The 23,407-nt window shown below is 37.3% G+C and overlaps 1 protein-coding gene across 8 annotated transcripts in view; it reads right to left on the bottom strand.

Moving 5' to 3' along the window:
* Positions 1–23,407, bottom strand: part of DNM3 (dynamin 3) — a 185,135-nt gene that overhangs the window by 133,104 nt on the left and 28,624 nt on the right. For 7 of the 8 annotated variants that reach the window (XR_002441227.1, XM_021405054.1, XM_021405056.1 and 4 more), the window contains exons 8-15: positions 22,590–22,725; positions 21,044–21,111; positions 18,172–18,310; positions 16,532–16,618; positions 13,098–13,168; positions 9,414–9,462; positions 7,758–7,787; positions 1,095–1,208 (exon numbers count right to left, since the gene is read on the bottom strand). Coding sequence is in view for 6 of the 8 variants with exons in the window: in XM_021405054.1 (XP_021260729.1) it covers positions 1,095–1,208; positions 7,758–7,787; positions 9,414–9,462; positions 13,098–13,168; positions 16,532–16,618; positions 18,172–18,310; positions 21,044–21,111; positions 22,590–22,725 (694 nt within the window). In the remaining 2 variants the exon portion in view is untranslated. The remainder of the gene's footprint in view (positions 1–1,094; positions 1,209–7,757; positions 7,788–9,413; positions 9,463–13,097; positions 13,169–16,531; positions 16,619–18,171; positions 18,311–21,043; positions 21,112–22,589; positions 22,726–23,407) is intronic. The other variant, XR_002441228.1, reaches the window with a different exon arrangement.

Below are 23,407 nucleotides of genomic sequence, written 5' to 3' on the forward strand. Positions count from 1 at the left end.
GGAGTAACTACTTCTCATAAATAACACATTCTGGATTTTGCTCTGGGTCCCGCAGTTCCTGTACAGAAGTAGTATAAGAACTTCTCACCACTGGTTCTAGAAACTCCACTGCAGTAAAATGCTGCAAAAGTTCCAAGTATGGGTTGTATGCATAATTCCCATCAACCAAATCCATATTTTGTTGGGGTGAGTAATTCAATATTTTCAATATTTTTATAATTACTTAGAATTGATGTAAAGATTGAGCGATGTTTTAGAGCTCATTAAAACTCTCTCTTTACCTGTGCCCAATTTTCCAATGATAATTGAAAAAAAAAACGATAGTGTACAGAATAATCCCATTTAAACCTTCAAAAATTAACAATAGGACTGCTTTTGAATTTTGGATAGAGGACATTATTGCTAACATTGTTGGAAAAAAAGCCTAAGCAGAACAGATCAGCAAAAAATTGGTTCCCAAAGTTGCCTAACAATGTATTCATATTCAATAAAGTAAGGAACATGGACATCTTGTTTATCATAGAACTACTTTTTCCAGTTCTCTTATTACCTACCTCAGCCTTTTCCGAATTTCCAGTAGCAAATGTGATCATCCTTTGCATTTGGCTACAGAACTCTGCAGCCAGGCTTTTCAGCCTCTCAGAACTCGAGGCCAAGGAACAATTGTTATCACTAAATCAACTGCTGTAGTTACTTTTAGGAGTAACTGTACCTAAACAGTTTATGATCAACTTACAGTAGACATATAAGAGCAGCCCAAACAAACACAGAAAAATAAACAGACTACTCCAAAACAGGCTTTTTCCTTTTTAGATCTACATGTGAAACCACAGGAAGAGAAGTAAAATAAATAAATAAATAGCTGCAAAACAAAATAAACCCACCATAACACCCTATATTTGTCACCAACACTTTGATAGAAGTCTTAGAGGGTCAGCATTCCTCGTAAATCAAAAACAGAAATTAAAAACAACTCAGGTAAAACCTTAAATCATTCTTTCAAATCAGTACATGTTAATTTCATATTTTAAGCTGATTTCAGAAGACTGAATGCATATTGTTTTTCAAGTAGACATTATTTTTTCATTCCTTACCTCATCGTCTTTATACCAGGACAGGCTTTCTGCAGTTAGAACGAACCAGTATTCCTTGGATCCTCCTTTCATGATGCCAATATTGTTGATTGTCAGCCAGCCCTTCCGGATGACCTGTGCAGAGGTGCAGTCAGGCACAAATTAAGTACATTATTCATTTAACATAATTCTGTTGCTGCATTCATTCTTTTAAATGAAGAACTGTTAAATAAAACAAGCACAAATATATTTTTTTCAGCCCAGTACATTCAAAACCACGTTTTTCAGCTTCCCGACATTCAGTTAACAAGCTGGAGAAAGAGAGAACCCTAAAGACTGTCACGCTGTATTTAGAGCAAGTACAAATGAACTAATGACAATGCAAATTTTTACTTCTTCGCTGCACAACAGTGCAGAGTAGAAGTCCATAAAACTTTACATATAACTATACTGACAGTTGTCTGGCTAGGAACAGCACCTTCTTTCTGGAGAAGCAAGTAGCTTCTGGCGCACACTGGGAACATTCAGAAGCAAAAGATTTTTCTGGCGTTTGGAGTCCTCTTTCTTCAAAAGGACTTCTTCATTATCCAATCACATTCAGTAGAATGTGATAAGGATAGGAATATGAGAGCTGTTCTCCTCTCATAAGGTAAAAGAGGAAAAGAAAAAGAAAAAATTAACAAGGCATTAATGGTGATTGAATAGGTAAAGTAGAACTTGGAGAAAACAGAGATGAATCGAAGACAGTAGAACAGAAGGGAAAGCATACCTATAAATACTAAGGCCAGGAGGCCATCTTATGCAGAGAAAGAGGGACAAAAGAAGACTTAAGAGGAGTGAGAACTCTAGAGATGAATCAGAAGGAAGACTGGTCCTGAGAACTTGTTTATGGATCGTATAGATAGAAACCTTGAATTTTATCGGAACATTTATTTTCTTCTGATACATATATGAATAAATAAATGTTCCTTCCTATCGTACTTTGAATAAGCAAATAGAACTCACCTCATCTTATAGATACAGGCAACCTCAGACCATTCTGTTCTTCCTGACAGAAAGCCCTTTCCTTGCCTATGAAATACTCAGACGAAAGAAGAAATGCTCAGGGAATCCCTCCAGAATTCACTCAACAAGTCCCACAACTGTGTGCTTGTGCAATCAAACCTAAGGTTCCGCCTGCTCTTCAGGAAACGTGAGAGTGTAACGAGACTAGTAAGTCCAACATCAACAGACAGTCAAAGAAAAACATTCAGTACTGATCACCTACTCTCTGACACATACGAAGCTTTAGGGTTAGAATTCCCTTCCACTCGGCATGACGTTGAGCAGTTTGGGTATTGCACTAAGCAAAGGACCAGGGTATATTTGATAACTAAACCAAGTGAGAAAGAGATCAGAACTTGTATCGACTGGTAAAAATACCGGTACTGCACATGTTCTGAGAATACCAATTTTTATTACAAATAAGATGATCGTAATTTTTCCATTCACTACCATCTAAGTAGGAAAACCACTGAAGATCCAGAAACAGTCTATGGTTATTTAGCCTGCGAGAAAATTGCTGAGAAAGAATTGATTTGGTCCTGCAGACTTGGTAAGCTATGGGAGAACTGGATGTGGCTGTTGCAGAGGGTCAAGCACATTGCCTGAGTAGGCCAGATTGTGAAGCCAGGACCACAAAGGTTTTTGCAGAAGTTTGGCATTATTTTTTTACTATTTTTTAACTGAAGATGATGAACATGAATATTCAAGTGGAGAGGAAGCATTCCTGTATACAAACAGACATGGAATACTTGTCTGAGTGCAAGTTAAAGGTACCACACTAGCAAGATTTTGGTTACCCATCAAATCCTCATTTTACTTTATAATGTTTAATGAAGTAAAATTTTAACAGGGAACAAGTACCATGAACATGTATACAAATAAGTGTACTGGCCTTCAGGTACCTGCCACAGACTAAGTTGTAGAATCAATTTTTTTTGTTGTTGTTTGCACTGAAATATAGAAATGTAGCTTTGTGGAAGAAATTTTAGGAGAAATTTAGGCAATTAAGGATTGCTAACTACCTGAAATTGGCCTCACAACAAAGTGAGCTATATCTGTACATCACAGCAAATGCTCAAAGGCAGGTAAGCCCGTGTTATAACAAAACTGGCTTAAGAGCAGATAAGACAGGACACTGTTGAAGCATGCAGTCCAAAACTTAAAATGCTGTTTTTCTTCTAGTATAGAATGTGACACATACGGGAAGCACAGGCAGCCAAGGCCAGCACAATGCTGAAAACTCTTTTGGATACGGATCTTAGAGAGGGTAAGTGATCTAGAGACAGATGCCATAGTAGGAATAGAATGGTGGTTTCCAGAAGTAAACTGGTGAGAAACACCCAAGCAAGAGAATTAAGCCCCTTACAGGTAACAAACACTTAATACGGATGAGATGTAGTAATCTGCATATTCCAATCAATGCTTTCACTCACCATTAAGATAGACTTTGTAGAATGTTAAGACAGTCAGTTTCTCCTCAGTTTGTGCACATTTGCAATAGAGGTCTCAGCACAGACTAGGCTAAGGTTTTACAATTTAACCTATACAAGCCATTTAAGAAGTAATGAAGCTTTTAATACTTCCTTCCTAACATAAAGACTGCCTCAATAGCTCCAGAAGACCCCCTTGCTCCAGTCCAACACATTTCACCATCACCGAGTGTAGACAGAAACAAGCTGACTTGCTAATACAAACATCGGTCACTGTCTTGTAAACGAATGAATTTGACAGCTATTTCCTCAAGAATCCTGTGTGCTGAGGATTAGAGACACAACGTGGCATGAAGAGCAGGGCACCAAGCTATAGCAATACCTTGGGCACATGTTTATCTCTACAGCAGATCAGAAAATACCTGAAAGCAGTTCCAGGGTACAACATGTCAGAGAATATGATCTTCGTGCACTATAATATCCAAAGAGTAACAGTGGAACCTTGGAACCTCACGTTCTTTTCAATCAATTGTTCACATTTCCGATACACTGTTTTTTTGTTTTTTTGTTTTGTTTTGTTTTTAAAGAAAAACAGCTACACTTCCAAAATACGCAGTATCAGCGCTGGGGTCTTGGAGAGGGAGATGTCAGATCCAGGTGTAAATGGAAAATAAAGTCAGCTTAAGCAACACAGTTTTAATTTCAGAAGAGCTGGATTATACCTTACGCTCCAGCCAATTTCTCAAAAGATAAAACAAGGCGTATTTAAGAAACATCCCTCCATAGAGAATCAGCAGCAAAGACTTTTAAAGAGATTTTTCAAGTTAAAAACTCTGATCGTGTCTTTTTTGTTTATTTGTTTGCAAACTAGCATGTTAGCTATTTTGTACAGTACTCAACTACTCTGCATGGAAAATGAAAGTGGTGTTTTTCATTATTGTTTTCACAGTTCATCTTCTGGTTGGTTTGGATTTAGGAGATCCACTTCAATATTTTGCGTTGATTTCTAAATGTCGCTTTGCACAAACCGGATAGTCATGACATGATTGATGAGCCTCAGGAAGGTGAAAAATGTGAGTATTGCCAGAAGCCAGTGAAGACAACATTCTGACCGGCAGTCAGACTCCATGTACAGGATGAAGAAGAGATGACACAGTTCCTTCCTCCATAGTCCTGATATCTAATCTGGGTGTCGGAAAGATGAAGCTTAGAGGGTACAAATGCACATGAACAAGCCAGAAGGAAGTCTTTTTCTGACAGTTCTGCTGCATAAATCCCAAGTATTATCTGTTCTTATACGCCACCATTTCAAGGCTAAACAGGAAAGCAGGATTTTACACACTAAACGCTTCTTAAGGATTGCTGTTTGTCTTACTCATTCCATTGAATCAAAAAAGATATTTGTGAAAGAAATACATTAGACACTAGGCAAGCACTCCACTTCTTTAAAAGAAGTATTTGAAAGATGATTTAAAGCTAGACAAGGAAAACTGGCTGGGCAGACATAAATACAAGTGTGAAAATCATGAGACTGGCTACTTGAGCAACCATACAACACAGCATTTTGTTGAATTAACATAGCTCACTACTGAAGTTATGTAACGTAACTCCATAGAAATACTGCTGAATACATAACAGAAGTCCCAGCACTGCTCTACCTCATCTTGTAATCGCTGTGACACAGCATGCGTTACCAAGTAACAAGCACACTGAGGAAAAAAACAACCTGCAGGAACTACTGAAGCACAAGCTATTGGTCCTTTGGGTCCAACTACAAAGATTCTTGCACTACAATTAGTACTACTGTACTAATACAGTATTTCACTCTAATTTCATAAATTATAGAATATAAACGGATCACATCATGCATCTTGTCTGTGTTCAGCATCAGAACGCCTCTTGAAATGACATCATTTCCCTGAGATCACTGGACAATATACCACATTACTTTAAAAAAAAAGCCAGTGGCCAAGTCCTCATCTCTAATTTAAAGAAAACCATAGCGTCTACTAACACTTGGCAGTAGAAAACTGAAATACGCTTCCAAACGTCATTCTTCAAACACTGAGGTGATTAAATCAATCATAATAGAATGATAACCTAAAAATTAGTGTCAGAAAGCACAATTTGGAACAGCAGTACTTCCCTACTCCCAGTAAGGTGAAAATTCAACAGCAGCATGACTCATTGAAGGATATTTCAAAGTTTAGCATTATGCTACTGTTCATGAGCTCCACTTTCGAATCTTTCACAGAAATATTGGCATGTCTTAACAGAACCGTCCTGTCAGGATTTTCTGTGACCGCCTCACTAAGTGTGGCACATGTTTCCTTTTCCATCCAGTTGCTGTAAAAAATCCTGTAAATACATTTTTTCCTGGGTCATTCAAGGTAACACGATTTAAGTGTATCTGAAGACAAGACTATGTTAACAAAACACGATTAATTAGAACAAAAAAGAAAGAAAAGAGTAAAAAGGCATTGCCAGGGAAAAAGCTACTTATTAGCACAATAGCTGAGTCCAGGGTCTGAATGTTACTTGCGTTCAGAGAAAGTGAATTGGATTATGAGCGTATTGTTGGAAAAGAGATGGGTCAAACAAAGCCTTCATACCCAAATCTCCACGTCGCTTGGACACTGACATTAATCCCCTTCTCCAATTACATGGGCAATTTGGAGAACAGCAGAAGATTTTACCATGGAAGCAGAAACACAAAACAGAATTTTTATATAAGTGATACTTAATTATCTATAACTTGAGCAATTTGCATTCTCACACACTGTGATATTGACGGGGCACACGGATCACGATACCCTCATTTTCTGAGGTTTATCAAGAAGGGAAATTTTAAACAAAAACAAATCTCAACACGCACAATACAACAGCTAAGAGTAGACCAGCCTCCAAGATCCAGATCTTGTTAGTGTATTGCGAAAAACCAAGCACTGTATTGACTACTTCAAGCAAATCAGAAGACAAACTAACCTGCGGCTTAAAAAGAAACTTTGTGGAGTCAGGTCAAAACCTCAGGCGGTAGCAAAGAAAAGAAAAAACAAGAAAGGCCAAAGATTGAGCATGAGAGGTTAAATTAGTAGTAGAGGAACAAGGAGCAAAAACATCTTAGAAGGAATTGGCGTTACATTTTTCTCCTAAAATACAACATTGCCCAACGTATTTTATTTCTGAGATACGCAGAGACAGTCAATAGCTATCTACATTGTACCAGTTCAAAGCATATAACAAAAAAGAAAAGCAATGTGATTGCAAATAAGCCCTCCAGAAATTCAGGAAAGCTTAATGATCTTGATCTCCTGACAAATTCAATTCAGCTGCTGCTAGAGTCAGTGTTGCCTAACCCCTTTTTCTTTACTCAACGTAACATTTCAAACAAGGCTACATACAGCTTAACGATATGGCACCGAACTGGAAAAATGTGTATATTTTTAGCATAGATATTATCAGATAATGCACATGGTAGAGATTTACATCTTACACCGAACCATTACCAAACCAGGAGTACCTTGTTATAAAATTGCCTGCTGTTTAGACAATTAATTCTAATTAGTAATATTAAATGCATTCACATTTTTATTTATTCGTGAGATGGAAGGATTAGAAAGGAACCTGTCCATGATACACTGATCCTCCTGGAGCTTTGAGAAGAATACTAAGAAGGCTTTAGATATTTCTACTTTTTCTATGAGAGGTAATTCGTTTGTATAAACAAACAAAATGCCAATAACAGTACCTGTAGCCATAAACAGCAAGTTCATTCAAACAATAGCTAAACTTTCTTTTTGGTTACTGAAAACTGTTATTCACCCACCCTTTAAAAAAAATAAAAATAAAAAAGGTTTACTATAAATAGAGGCACTCACATAAGATAAATACTGCTTTCCAATTATATAATAAACATCAATTAGTCGTTTTAGTTTGAGAAACTTGGTAAACTATAAAAATATTAATTTTATTCAAAGTTTTCTATAACATTTTAAGTTATACTAGGTTCATACTTGTAACAGCACATTAGTAGCAGTTAAATGATGAACTGCAGTTATACTTCATTGAGGAAGGGTTACAAACAAAATAGCTTAACATTAAGTAGTTTAGTAGCAAGTATTAAAAAAAACTCAATGAGTTAGAGACAAACTTTTCTTCTGAGAAGCTAAATGAAAAAGCAACAATAAAGCTTACAGAACTTAGCTCGTACAATTTGCCTTGAAGGCGGTAGATTGGTTCCCTGAAATAGCAAATTGCAAAAATGAAGTTTTATTTCAGAAACATTTCTCATTCTTTTCAACCCAAACAATTAACTTACAAACATCTGCTTATCATCTTTAACATAAAAGGTTCAGCAAAGCCCTTTATATCAATAAGTAATTGAGTTGCAACAAACAATTTAAAACTCCCGGCTTCATCTTCACTTCTTTAGAGAGAGAACATTCACTTAATTAAAAAATCATTCATTTCATTTGTGTATTTTTGAAGAGTCAGTAACTGGCTGATTTTCCTTTTATGGGACACTCCAAGGTGATGACAGTTGTTGTGTTTGACACGTGTTCCGGCACAGCTAGATAAGAAGGAAATCACTCCTCAGAGGGGAGAGACAAGTCTTTGAAGCTTTTTCAGTGTTTAGACCTTTCAACTTTTTTCATTTTAGTCCAAACCATATACTACATCAAAAATGTCACTCACACCGCTCAGGCTCTGGGGGACCATCACATTCAAGAAGTTAATTGAGTTATTTTGGCCTATGTCTCAATAGAATAACTTCCAATTTCTTGGTGTGAGAAAGAGATGGGCTTACCATCCCCCAAAACACAACTGAGTCTTCAAAAAAATCCTATAACTTCTTATCACAATAAGAGACTTTCTGAAATCTCAGGTTTACAACTTGTGGGATCTAAACTCAGTGGTCACATTTCAGAACTTTAGCCTTTCACCTTTGACCACATTGCTCATGAATACATCAGAAGGACGTTCAACGTGGGTAATTATTTATACAGAATCTGATCATTTTCTTTAGTAGAATTTTAGAAACCCATTGAAGTGTGTACTATTTCCACAATACTTTTTTTTCCTGTTCAAGACTTTGCAAAACCCTCAAAGTGAGCAGAAATCCTCAGCAGCATTTTCATTATTTTAATTTCACATTAAAACTAGGACTGATCCTGTGAAGTGCCAAGCACCTCTGGCCCACACAAAAGCAAAGAAAGAAGCAAAGCTCAGCAGCGCTTAGCACCTTGCAGAATCAATTCCATATCATTATGGGATAAAACCAGCCAGCTGATTTTATTAACAAATCTCAGTGAAAATGCTAATTTAACTGAGATCAGCACTTAGTCTTTGTTTAGGTCAAGAGAAAATGATGGTACACAGTCAACATGTTCATGAAGTTAACTGAAAATTTTCAACAGAGATAAAGGCAAGTCTGTTTTTGCTTGCTGAATTGCCCCTTCGATGCTATTAAGCTGTGAACATATGAGAACAAGAAAAAACAACTGTATGACAAAGCACACGCAAGCAAGTACTCACCAGCGTTTTGGATTCTGAAATTCACAAGTTTGCAGTTAACGGAAAAATGCACGTGTGTAGCATGAAAGACTCAATGCATTAAATGACATGGGAGGGGAGGCACCAACCGGAAGGGCGAGTAGTAGCAGATTTTTAAACAATTAATGATGGTAACAATGAAATTCAGATGGCTCTGAAAACTTCAGTGAAACAAGAGATAATGATGCATTTTATGTGTTTCATGCAGAAATGGTAAATTATAGATCCACAAAAAGATAAATGCAGCCAAGTACACCAGACAGCTTGGATTAACTTGCACATGCCATTATCCATTCTCTGATAAGGTGCCTACCTGATTTCCCACTGCACTTTTGTTAACCTGACTGCTTCTTTGTTGGGCACTAAGGAAAGCAGAGGAAAAAAATTATACTGAAGAAACTCAAAAACTAAACCAGTTCCTGAGCAGCAGATTTTAGCAGTAATAGTTACTCATGATTCCAGTACATAAAGCTAGCGTAACAAAGAAACACAGCAAAATCATTGCTTATATGTGCATCTTTCAACTACGGTTCGTTTGGTTTGTGTGGGTTTTTTTTGTTTTGTTTTTGGTTTTTTGTTTTTGCTTTTTTTTTTTTTCTTCAACCCACTTATATGTATAGGAACATTTGCCATATTTGCCTGCTTACCACAGAATAGAGATGCACAGGCAGCCCCTACTAATCACCTCCCTCTGCAACAACATTCTGCTTACACTGGTAAAGGTTACTGAAGACACAGAGAAATTATGGCTCTTGTGGGTAATTTTGGAAACATTACCCTCAATAAATACTAAAGAAAAGAGACAAAAAGTGAGCCATTTCTGCTATTTAGAGCAGTACAGCAAAATCCTCCCCGGCTGGAGGCTTCTTAATAGCTTTGTCTTGACAGTTTGCTTTGAATATTATTCTAATATTTATATGCACTTTGAGGGTGTAAATTTAACCAATGGATGAAGCTGCCATGAAGTTGGTTCAGAAACCTGGAACCTTATACGAACAGAACATAGTGAAAATTAAAACATATTTTAAATATTTTTCTTAATTCTTGAACTCTGGTAATCTCAGTTCGTGAAACAAAACGCATTCCTTTCTCAAATATACAAGTTGCCATTAATTTTAAGAGCCTCTGCATTTTGTAGGTTCTACACGGTAGGCCATACAACTGCAATATTACTGGAAACAGGAAACAAGCGTTCTAACAGTAGGCTTCTGCTACTCCACCACCAGAGCAGTCACTGGTGACAGCAAGTTTTCTTTGGATTACATTATACTGTTTCAGCAGGCATTGATTAAATGACAGAAAAAAGCACAGATATTAGATAGCTACAAACATTACTCTGAATGAGTAAGAAAGATAGATGTGCTCAGATCACAACTACAGGCCCCAAGGCTGAAATCATTTTATGCAGAGATACTGATCCAAAGAATTGCTAAAGCGTCAAAACTCAGCTCTGTCCCAACTCTGATTGTGCCTTTAGGGCCATAATCTATCAAACCAGAAATCCACACACTGTCAGAGAGAAGATCCACGACGACGATGTGTCTGTTTGCTGGGCTTAGCTCTCAGTATTTTTGGTCAAATAACCGTTTGTGTTTCCAGTGCATCATCTTTACTGTATCAACTTTGGTGCACAAATTATAATTAAATAACCTGGATACAGAAAATAGAGCAATAATTCCTCACCAGTTCTCATCTGCGCTTCTCAAACAACAATTTAGCTTTACAAAACCTAACTGCCATTCTTACAGTGTTTGTTTGTTGCTGTTTTTTCTCTTTCAGTTCATTGTCATAGGGAAGACAATTACATAGACAGCTAATATCATACTTGGAAATCCACATCTTCTAGCAGTAGTTCAGCAATTGGTTCTTCATTTAGTGTTCTAAATACAAATTACTCTTCATACAGATTTAAGCATGTAGTTACGTTTGATTTACACCAACCAACCCCAATATTTTACCATTCATTCTGTTAAATGAGACAAGTATTAATATTCTAAGATTTCCCCAAAATAAATACATTTCTTGGTAATTACACAAAGTTGTTCTAAATATTGGCACTCTTAAAACTTTCTGAAGCCAATTCACATTGCACTGTAACCACCATAAATCCTGCAATGCTGCAGAATAGTTTGAAATGCCTTGAAATCTCATTCATATGAAGAAGGTTCACAGGACTTACACTTACGAAATAATGCAGTCACGGGAGGCAGCTGCCTAGGAGACTCGGCAATCAGAGGGAAACAGTAGGAAATCTGAGGAAGCTACGCTCCAGGATGTTCAGATACTGCAGAAGTTTGCATGCTCCCTCCAAAACAATTTCATTTTCAAGTTTTAGCGTAATTGCTAAAACAACATTACGATTATATTTTCTACTGTTTAACTCATAAATAAATTTTACATTCTAAATTTTTCTTAGTTAACCAGCTGTTCTCTTCCAGTTGATCACAAGTCAACAAAAATACTTGCCTAGCCATCAATTTCAACCCCCATACAGACTTGCTTAAACTTACAGTTACTAGTAAACCTAGTAAGAGCCATTTGTTATCTGCTCATGACCCTCACGCAGGGGCTGGGAATTTCCAGATTTCAGTTGGCTAAAGAGGAAGAAGTTTTGCCAAGAAACTGAACTAGGACATTGCAACTATTTGGAAAAACATATAGCAGTGATGTCCACAGACTGAACTACAGGCCCTAGCAACAGCATCCATGAAGAGGATTTTTCCAGGGGAGAGACATGAAGTAGCCCAAAATATACCTGGCACTCCAGAATCCAAGGTCATAAAACATAGGAGGTTCCAATCTGACATAAGGAAACATCCTTTACAGTGAGGAGAGGCAGTCATTGGGATAGACTGCATAGAGAGTCTGGAGAATCTGTTTTTCTTCTGGACAGTCTCAGGACAAAACCCTGAGCAAACTGGTCTGAACTCAACATTGTTTCTCTATGTGACTTCCCAAGGTCACAACACACACCATTACTGTATAACAGAGCGTTTTCAGCAGGCTTTTTCCTGCCAGAAGAGGATGAAGTGAAGCAAATAGCAGGCAGGTTGTTGTCTTGACCTCTAGAAGGCCAGCTACCATTCCTACAACATCCTGTCATTTGTCAAGAGAACTGATAAAGATATCCAGGACCTGAAAACAATATCAGAGAAACTTGTTCAAGACAAACACATACAGTGCCTCCCTTTGCCTTTTCCATTCTCAGCTTTTTGAATTCTGTATTGAATCTTCAAGACGTGCTGTCAAAGATGTAGACCTTCCTTTTCAGTGCTAACTAGAGTAGGCCATAATACAACACGTACGGTGGTGCCAAAATTTGTTGCAAATACCACATTTAGGTGAAAACTGTTATGATTCCAAACACTGTTTTAGAAAATGAATACGACTGAAGAAACATTCATCAACAAGCAAAGACATCTTTAACACTTATACTAGTGTCAAAGAGTAGGTGTGAAGTCTCTGAAGAAAAAAAAAAAAAAAAGACTTGCTGGGAGCTGAGGGAAAACATTTCAGAGAATATTCTTACAGTCTTTTCAGTTAAATAGGGAGCATGTCAAATCAGGCTCTGGAGCTTATTCTGCTATTATTCTCCACAGCCAAACAGCAGGCACACTTAAAATTCAGTTATATGTATAGCTCCAAGCAACTGTTTCCAATGGAATCACAGCTCCCAAAACATGCATTAGCAACAATATGAAAGAAATAATATACATTTCTGTGTCCCTAAAATGATACATCATCAGCTTTGCCAGAACTCCCTCTTAAAATCGATGTGATTCCAGATCAAGATAAAATCTTCAGTGAAATCAGACTTGTGAACTAGGGTAAAGAATCCACTACAAGTGTATACTGAGAAAGAGCATGCTCCTGCATGTTTAGGATTTTGCTGCTTCAATCTCCATCATCACAATAGAAGACTTGTGTCAAACTCAGTAAAAAAAAAAAAACAACACTCCAATAGTGTCTTTATAAAGAAGTATCTATATGTACATACTTTGCGAAGCCAATGAAGTCTTCGTGGTTGGTGTTGATGTAAGAAACCTGGATATCAATCAGCAGCAGCACCTATTAGGGGAGACAGGAGACCAAAAAAAGGTGGGTGAGGTGGAAGAGTGAGACTGAGAAAAAGGGAGAAAAGATCGACTTGCAATTTTCTCCATATTCTCTGAATATTTCTTTCATAACTGTTTAAGCAAAAAGCAACAATATTTTCTAAATCATATCACTTCTATTCATATCCTTGTATAACAAGCTAGACTACAGGAAAACTTAACGCTTCCCTCTTGTTTTTTTTCCTCTTGGCAGACATAACTTTTACTAACTTGGCCTTTGCTCACCTCATTAAGATCAACTATATGTTGTCAGAAAGAGCTTAATAACATGTAACAAGTTTCTGCAAGTTGGGCATAATCCTTTCTCCTTGGACTGTTTCAGTCAAGCCAGTAAGGAACCTGATAAAATCAGGGCATCATTTGCTTCTGGTACTACATAAAAAAGTGATAGGTAAGATAGATCTGTGACACAAAATTTATGGTCCAGGAACTAAGCAGCCATTCTGATGCACACACCAGGCTCAAGCAATAAGCTAGTCAATCAAGTAACAGAACAAATGGTGGAAGAGAAATATTTCAACTTATTTCTTGCTAGTCCTTCTAGATCCAAATTTGAATCAAACTTGAAAATCTATCTAGGCAAAGAATTTGATAAGACATAGGAGAAAACCCACTTCCACCCTTGGACAGCTTCTTGAACAGATATGAGACTGATGGAAACCATGACCGTGCTTTCCCTTCATCTTTTCAGATTTCCACTCATCAGCAGGAAGTAAAGAAGAAATGGACTGCTATCACAGAAGTCCCAACACTTCTTGTGGAATCCTGCTGAACGTGAAAAGGATTTCGGTGTCTTCTCCTCCCTCCCATCCAAAGCTTCATAACCAATATGAAGAACTAATAATTTAAAATTGCATAATTAGCCATTAGCCATACCAATGCCTTTGAGGCACTGACTTATCAGTAAATGTCATTATCAGACTTTAAGTACAATACTTGGATGGATAAGCCTCAGCAGTGAAAATAAAGTATGAGTTTTACTTTTATAAAATACTGAAACAATGACCACTTCATTAGAATACAAGGCTCTCTTTATCTAACAAAGACGACTCATCTAGTTTTTTTCCAGTAAGAAGCCCTAACTTCTATGTGCTGTACTGTGTCCTACCAAGGCATCACACTACTGTGCTTACGAGCACCTAAGCAGTAAGAATAATTCCACCTGGATCCTTTTATTCTCCTTTAAGTGTAGAGTTATTTCTGCACATCTCTATAAATGTAGTATCACTCCCAAATTCTCCATCATTTCTAAAAGACATTTAGTGCCTCACACAGAGCAAAAGATAGCTGGGATTTGAGTTCACCTCTTACCTCCAAAAATAACCTCACTAGAATTTTGATTTATTCATGATAAGCTGCTAACAGTATAAATAATGACGTGACTGTGACAATGACGTATTTGACCAACTCTTGGCATATACAGAAAGATGGTATTTTGTACATTGTTCTGGGAAACTGCGAGGTATACACACATAATGAAGAAGGGGGGGGGGGGAAGAATGATTTTAAGTCATTTGTATCTTCTTCCAAATTTTGAAGAAACCAGATGAGTCACCCAGCAAGCACAAGCCCAACATGTTTTTAGAAATTATTTAAGACTTCACCTAAATTGTTCTGCGATTGTAAAGACGCAGAATATGCTGCACAGCTCACCTAGCTTGCACATGGAGAGAACTAGTCAGCCGAGAGCCCAGAACTACTTAGGAGCTCGGCTCAATGCCTCTTCCTCAAGTATACTTGTTGTCACACCCTGCACTCCCCAGACAATCATTCCTGTTTGATTCCAAGTAGATTTTCTCATATGTAGCCTAAGCTTTAAAGTTTCCTGGATTTGGAGCGCTTAGTTGGGTGACAAATACTTTAAAGAAATTTCTCTGCATTTTATTTATTTATTTATTCTATACTTCAAGGAAAACTATAGTCAGAAAAGCTATACATTCATGAATCTGGAATGGTACTGATTAACAAACACTGAAAGCTGTGAGTTTAAAATATCACTACCAGAAATGACCAACTTAATAGCAATCTCTGTCTTTTAGAAAAGTTAAAAAGGTAGGGTCTTTTTCTTTCTGATTTTAGAACTCCAAGGAGAGATCACTTTTTCATCTTTACATTGGAGACACTGCCTTTCAAAGCACACAATAGCCTTCAATGGTCAGTTCCAATGGTTCTAACTACACACCTCAGCAAGTCTGTCAACATGGCCAGAGACAGTCAGGGAAAAATTGCTCAGCTCTGCCCACTGTAGCACAAGAACAAGCTAACACTACTTTAAGCCAGTACTGCCACTGGGGCCCAGTACCCTTGAGTCATGTCTTGAGCTCACTGGATACTGTCACTCAGAGGCTGCATGTCCAGTCATATAACGCTATTTCTGAGCCATTAGGGCCTGGTATAAAGAAGAAAGCTGCATTAGCCTGAATGCAATTCTGGAGCTGGACCATGCCCAGTCAGCTCATGGAACAAGCAGGAGATCTTTCCGCCCACAACCACAGGCACTGAGACAAAAGCACCTCCTCTTCATCATCAGTATTATTAACTGAAAAAAAAGAATGGAGGAGGAAATGAGAAGAAACTCTGAGCACTTAGAGAAGCGTATCTTGGTTCCACTTTCACACGAAAGAGAAAACAGCATTAGAGATTGCCTGAAGGCACCAACTATCCTGAGTTATCTATGATAATGATTAACTAACTCTTCTTTTATATTTTATAGTAATTCCCAGAAAAATATGCCTAGAATTTCATCAAGAGGGACAGAAGAATTACAGTCATTGCGATAAAATAAAGCAAACAGATCACATTTTCTTTCATCACCCTTTCATCTTCCATTACTTCTCTGTGAAAAGAACGTGTTCATTTCTAAGAAGCACACAAGAAGCAAATAAGGAGGAAGATGATGATGAACATATAACAAAGGACTCAGATCCTCACCATAAAGTAGAAGAATGTAAGGCTTACTCTAAATTAGGCTGTTTAGCTGTCACTAGAGAAGACAAAATCATTAAGAATCAGGACTTCAGCCTCTCTCCTGGGTCACATTTCCCACAGGCATTGACAGGGAGGACGTTTGATGCTGGAACTTTACTTCCAGCTTCTTTGCTTGCTATTTCTACTTCATCGTGAAAGACCAGATTAGGATTTTCTGTAACAATTTAGTCTCTTCTGTCAAAGCTCAGTGGTAGAAGAGCAATTTCTAACCTATTCTCAAGTGCTTAGCCTGCTGCTACAAAAAACATCTTTTGTTATTTTACTTCACGTGTAATAACTTCCTTCCTCCACACATTTCCTCAAACATCGAACTGCTATGTATTCTCACCTGATCCTTGGTCTTTTCTTCTCTTTCACGAATGTAGCCAGCAACAATTCTTTCTGTTTCCTCACACAATCTTGGATAGGTTGCCAACTGAAAAGCAAAAATAATAGAAATTTATATCTGCAGAGGGGCTTCAGTAGCATATAAACAGAGGAACTTCAACTTTCTTTTTTGGGGGAAAGCAAGTATTATAAATGCTTGGGCAAATGCAAGCCTTACTTGCTATTAATGTTGATCTTCCAGAGAAACTGTAGGGACTTAAACCCTTGGATTTTTTTTTCCTGTGTTTTTGCTCCATAGAACAACGAGGAAAAGACAACTGTTAGGAATAAAAGCAACTGTATCACCAAAATCTTAGCACTTCCAACAGTCCAACCAATCTCATTCAGAGGTACAGGAAGGCTCCAAACACAGACCTGGGATAACAAGTTAGAAAGGGCTGACAGTCTTACAGTGTAGCATTTCACTCTTAACTAGTTGTGTATCCTTTGAATACACCTACATCTGACACAAAACTCCACAGAAGATAATGAGAAGGCATTGGGTAAAGGTTATTTTCCTCAGCACACAGATTCTAAATGGACACGTACAAGAGCACTGTAACTAAGCTTCAGCAGCTAAATCACGAGCCATCAACCATTCCAAGAGGAAAGCATGCTCTAGATAAGGCATATTTTACTTGACTGCTCAGAAATCATATAACTTTGAGAGATGAGCTTCCATGCTCAACTATCTTATTTTCTCGTCTATTATGACAAAATAAACAACAAAATATTAACAAGTTTTTAAATCTGGTTTGTATGTTTGTCTCTAAATTGTTCACCTATTCTGCTTAGCTACTCCTACCGATAAGATGCACATTTGAATAGTCTGGAAGACAAACTAAAAGAAAAAAGCAAAACAAAAGCTTGTATACAACTCAAACATTGAGCTCACTCTAGAAGAAATGATGTGCTCCAAGTGTGCTTACTCAAGAAAAAGTGAGCTGGGTAAAACTTATAGTACCAACTGACAAACCAGTTTATCAGCCCGGAAGTGAGATGTCTCTTTGTTTTTCTCTTGTCCTGTGTCTAATTCCTGAGCAGTGTTCTAAGTAATTTCCAAGTTTCTTGTTCTTTAAAGGCTCCACCTTGTGGCAACATTTTACATCTTTACGTCTCAATAATGGTACTTTAAAATGTGTTGCAGTAAAATGCAAAAGCCAACAACAGGAAAAGAATCTGCGCAACTAATTCAAGTGATATCCTTCAAATTCAGCTCAGAATATCATGGTGAATCCTTACCGCACTTCCCTATGATCTTCACCAAAAGATGATTAGCCTACCCTGTTTTAAGAAATAGTTCATTTACCTCCTCTTTGGTACACAAAGTTGTGTTATTCAGAGGGATGTAAAGAAAAAGACAGGATGTTTCTCAACAATTTCAGTATGTCACATCCCAGTCCTGCTCCAGGACTTGCTACTATTGGTTACTATTTTCGTCATTACTTTGTTTAGAGTTTGGCAGAATTATTTAGAGTCTTACTCTGCAGATAAAACAAGCTCAGCAATCTTTTATAATAAACAAAAATGCAAGAAAGACTTTGTGTTAGCTACTATAATGATTATGTTCTACTTACATTACCGGATCTATCTGCAAGTTACCTTTTTAGTGCACTTCTTGACAGTGTTGATTAACTCTTGCATCACCAGATCCACACTTTTTAAGCAAGGTCCTTTCAGCTTGACTATTTGCTTTTTAACAATAGCTTCAAATGCCATATCTGGAGTAAATAAACCTGTTCTGTGGACATGAAAGAATATGTAAGATAGTAATATAAATATCATGCAAGGAAGATTTCTCTTTTTTTTAAAACCTGATTGCTCATCTGACTTTTCAGCTTGCAGCTGAATTATAACAGTATCCCTACACAAACAGCCTTCCATAGAACTAAGTTAGCTCCTCTCTCTTTAAAAGCTGTTATTGTGTTGCAAGAATGTGAAAGTTTAAACATGCTGTATTTCTTGAAGACGACTATGGGAAGTCTAGAAAGTATGGGAATAATATTGTGAAGCTTCTTCAGCATTGCACCAAACCTGAGAGAGGAATGGCAGAAACAGCACTCTACATACAGCCACTGGCATAACAAACCAATAAGATTCCCACAGCAGCATTCATCCTCTTCAGTCACAATAGTAAATACAATTCTATTACTCAGGGTCCTATGTGGAGAAATTCAGTTTGTCACTGCAGCGCATAGGAACCTTATATAAACAGGTATCTTGCAGAGCCAGTTCTAAACAAACAGCCCTTCTGTCTCTTTCAAACACTGCTTGGAAAGTTTAGCTCGACACAACATAAGTCACATAAAAAAAAAGACAAACTATAATAACATGCCAGAACTATCAGTTTGCCACCACAAATTGCTCTCCAAGATCTTGCCACCAATAAGGCCAAATTCTTGAAAAAGTTTTCATAATAAGACTGAATTTTCAGGAGATGCTGCCTGCCAGAGTGCTGTCCATTTAAATGGAAAGCCAGAGATGTAGCACAGCAAGGAACATGTAACTTCCTGGCTTTGACAGTTTCTTCGTAACAAATGGTTAGAAGTCATCTTCCTATGCTAGGTGACACAAACCCTCATTGTGGGATGTCTGTCAAAATCTGAGATTAACCGTCACTGATTTAAGAACAAAGTTACCAGCACTACACAGAGCACTAGAACAGTCTTGTTAGCTTTGATTTCTTTGGTTTCTAAATGCCTTGCACCAAAAGATGAACCCATATCAGGTATCTGAGACAAGCACCAGTATCAAAGAAGGGAAGAAAATTATATAACATTAGATTGCTTGAGGTAACATGCTGCTTTCAGATTTTGGTACATTATGCTACAATGAAGAAGCTAGAGATCTTATTTTAAGCCTAAATAAAAAGCCTTTTGTTAGGCTTACAGTAGGTGATATTGCATAACCATGTGTTTGTAGGTTATAACATTCACTAGAAAGTTTCCACGTTATCCCTGATGGATCTCTCACAGCATCAGTAGACCCACACAGTTATTTTTCACATTGTTTTCTATGTTATAAGACTTCCACATGTCTAAATGTGGAGATACAGGAAAGAATTTGATCTAATCAGTAAAGTTGTAACTGACCACAGTGGAGCTGCAAGACTTCATCTGTCAGAAACAAGGCAGACATTAAGAATTTCCACAATTCATCCACAGCTAAAAATTTACTTTATGGACCATTATAGATGCATGTCACATTTAGGTTCTTAGTCTCCTCTTGCTTTATGCAATTAAGTTTGTGAAAGCTACAATGGATTTGGCTCTATCACCATTACTTCGTACACAAATGTTAACAGAAACTTTAATAAGAAAATAGGCAGCTAGAGTTACTTCTGGTACAAATCCTGAAGGGAGAAAAGCCTAAGTGATAGCTCTTCAGTGAAAAGAACTACAACCTTGATGAGGCATCTCAAAATGGCTAGAAGTTGTTAAGTCCCAGGGATCAGCAGAAAATGTCTGAGGTGAGGTTTGTTTAGTATCTGAAAATGTTTACCATTACAGCATACCAGGAAGAAGCCAATGATGTCATGAAGTAAAGAGGTACAGACTAAGCCACATGCAAATACTGTTGAGTACTACAGCATTTATTTGAGAATTTTTTGGTGTATTTTGTAGGTATTAACAGTTGAGCAAGTCTCAGGCTTACATTTTTGGCCATCCAATGAATACATTTAAGAGACATCCTTTGAAGAACTTCACTCAGCTGTGACAGTCTCAACATTCCCAAATCCCAGCAGTACTTTCAATGCGCTGACAGGTCAAGTTCCAGACAGACTCGTACCTAGCCTTTGAACTCATGCTTTCACTGAATGCTTTCTAGAGGTTTCTGACTTGTCTATAGTGAGTGTGTGTGCAAAACTGCATTGCTTCATAGCTTTATGCCATTTTCTGAAAAGAAAAAAGTCTTCCTTACATTCTAGACTGACAAACTACTCACATGAGCCACTGTATCAGCTTCCCTCATCAAGAATAAGGCTTCCATAAATGTTTTCCTCTCCTACGGTGATGTCAGTCACGCATCAAAAGTTTCATATAAAATTTCCAACTGATATTGAATTTACCTGGTAAGATGATTAAATAATAGCAGAAAAGGGACAGCTAAAAATTTCTCCCCTGTGAATGTATAGTTACAACCAGTTACACCAATTCCAACAGCCTTTATGCAGTAGAAATCTTACGTTAAATTGAAAACTATACTTATACACTTCAGCTGGCAGTACCAGAAAAAAAAGTCAGTAATTTTCTCTGTAAAACAATTTTCCAAGATTTCCAGGTAAATTAAACATCTCCAGGCAAACCAGCTGTTCAGCCCAAAATAGCTAGCAAAATAGGAGTGAAAGAAACATCAGCTGTTGGGAGCAGTGCATTAGAAATGTAGTCTAGCAATCAACAGTCAGCATGTCCACAGGTTAAGAAGACCACACCTTCTGCAATGTGATCAGCCTTGAAAACAGGGGAGCACTTGCCTGATACCATGTATGTTCTTGATTGCATAACTTATTTCTCTCCGCAGCTCTTTCTCATTGAACTCCATCTAGAGGAACAAAAGCATTTGAGATCATATTAGGGGAAGCTTTGAAGTAAAATAGAAAATACGACCCTTTTCCAAAATAACTGGAAGATGGGCAAGTTCAACTAACACAATATTAATCTCTAATTATGCTAAACAAAATGCAAGTATTTTGAGATGTTTTAACACTAAGGCTACAGGTAACAGTAAGGACTGCTGGAAATTATGCACCCTTCTATTCCCAATATACCAAACAGCTGAAATGATTTTGCAGAACATCCTAAAAGAGACAAGAGTTGGTGAAGTAAGCCAGAAACAGCATTTGAAAGACGCAATTTTTTTTTATTTTTATTTTTTAAGTCTGGTTCCATTAGTCCTATAATCATAGAATTAGCTAGGTTGGAAAAGACCTACAAGATCATCCAGTCCAACCATCCACCTACCACCAATAACCCCACTAAACCATGTCTATTAAGTGGTACAACTTCCACCATTGTGTTCTCTGTTTATCTTCAGTTTTCCATCCTACTGTTTTTCAACCAAATTTAAGAGAGGAATGGTCTCAGAGTTATGAACCTTTTCTTCATGTTTCTCAAAAGCCAACTAGCTGAACAATACATTAGTACTGTCACAAGTGACAGGGTCACTACTTAAGCCCAACCCTAACCTGTTCTCTTGTAGTGCTAGTCGGCATAGCATATTTAAACCTTAGAATCAGCTGAAACCTGTGTGGCTCTCACCCAACTGAAAGTTAGGTGATTATCGAGGCAGCCAAACATAAAGTACATAGAAAGGAAGCTTAGGAAAAGCATCAAAGAAGGCAGACTAGAAATACAGCAGGGGTCATGGGGAGGGGAATCTAAAGTCAGTACAGTGAAAGAAAAGGTAAAAGGACATATAACACAAACTCATAGTTAACCGCTTCTTTGTTCACAGACCACTGCAGTTCATTGTGTTATTCAGAAGATGGCTAAGCAAGAGATGTATTAAGAGGAAAAAATGTTATCTCTAAACATCAAATTTGCATCTGTTCCACTCCCACTCCTCTTTCCAATACAAAAACATGGGACAGAAAGTTGGCTGTGTCCTACGCTCTGAAAACAGGAAGAAGAAAAGCTATAAAATGTACGTGTTTCATTTCTGTAGTTGTAACAGGTACTAGCTCCTTGAACACAGCAACTTAAATTTGCCAAGGGTAGTTGTTTCTTTGCCCCGTCTAATCAGAAAGAAAATGCCATTAGTGAGAAAAACAATAAAAAGCATGAAAAATAATAGGAACTGGGACTATAATTATATTCTTATTACCATATTTCAGAATCTTCAGTGTATCTCAGTACCCATAACGAGAAATGAAGCTAAATGTCTCAATCATCTAATGTAATTTCTTTCATGGTAAAGATCATGTTCTTCACATCAAGCTTTATCTTTGCTTTAGTACAGTTGCTATTGAAATAGGAATACGTAAAGAAGACACAAATAACATCACCGAGTTGGATAAATACCTTCACTAGTTCAAAAGGGAAACGTTCATGGAAAATACGATTGATTTTGGCACCACCTGAAAGTTCTAGTGTATCGACCTGATCGCCCGATCCTTCGATTCTTTTTTCAAAGTCCACTGAAAACTGCTGTACCATCCTAAATTTCAAAGGGGGAAAAAAGAAAAAAAGATTAACTTAAGCATGTAAGCATGTCAACTATCAACCATTACTTCAGTACTATGCGAGTACTATTGACTAATTAAAACAGGTTTAGGAATTGACAAAAGTATCCACAACAATTCATTCACTCAATCCTATCCAGGGTGCTATGCTACTTTTTGTATGTCCATTCCTACACACATATGCACACATCCCACGCTTCTTCCTTGTAGGATATAGCTCATATACTTTCTTTTTTCCATAAATGCTGTGTTTAAAAATACTAATAATAGCTTGTTAAACCACATTTTAAAGTCAGCTACAAATATATCAGGGCACCAGGCTACATTCCTATTTCACTGTAAATGCTATCACTATTTATCATATTCATTTTATTTAGAAAAGAAAAAATGATCGCAATCTTTGTAGTGGGACAAGCAAACAGAAGTCTTGATACTTACATAGTGTATTTGAATGGAAAGCCCCATCCATATCTAGATGCCATTACAGAAATAGCAGAGCTCAATGGACAGACCACAAGCAAAAGTCTTGAGACTTATAGCAAGGAGGTAACACTTGTGGAGAGCTCACTGCTCTACAATGACTCTTTGATCTATCTAATATCTTTCAAAAAGATACAGTTCAATAGCACAATGTGCATCAAGTCATTAAGCTGATCC

The sequence above is a fragment of the Numida meleagris genome, chromosome 7 (assembly GCF_002078875.1).
Source record: "Numida meleagris isolate 19003 breed g44 Domestic line chromosome 7, NumMel1.0, whole genome shotgun sequence".
Classification (NCBI taxonomy): domain Eukaryota; kingdom Metazoa; phylum Chordata; class Aves; order Galliformes; family Numididae; genus Numida; species Numida meleagris.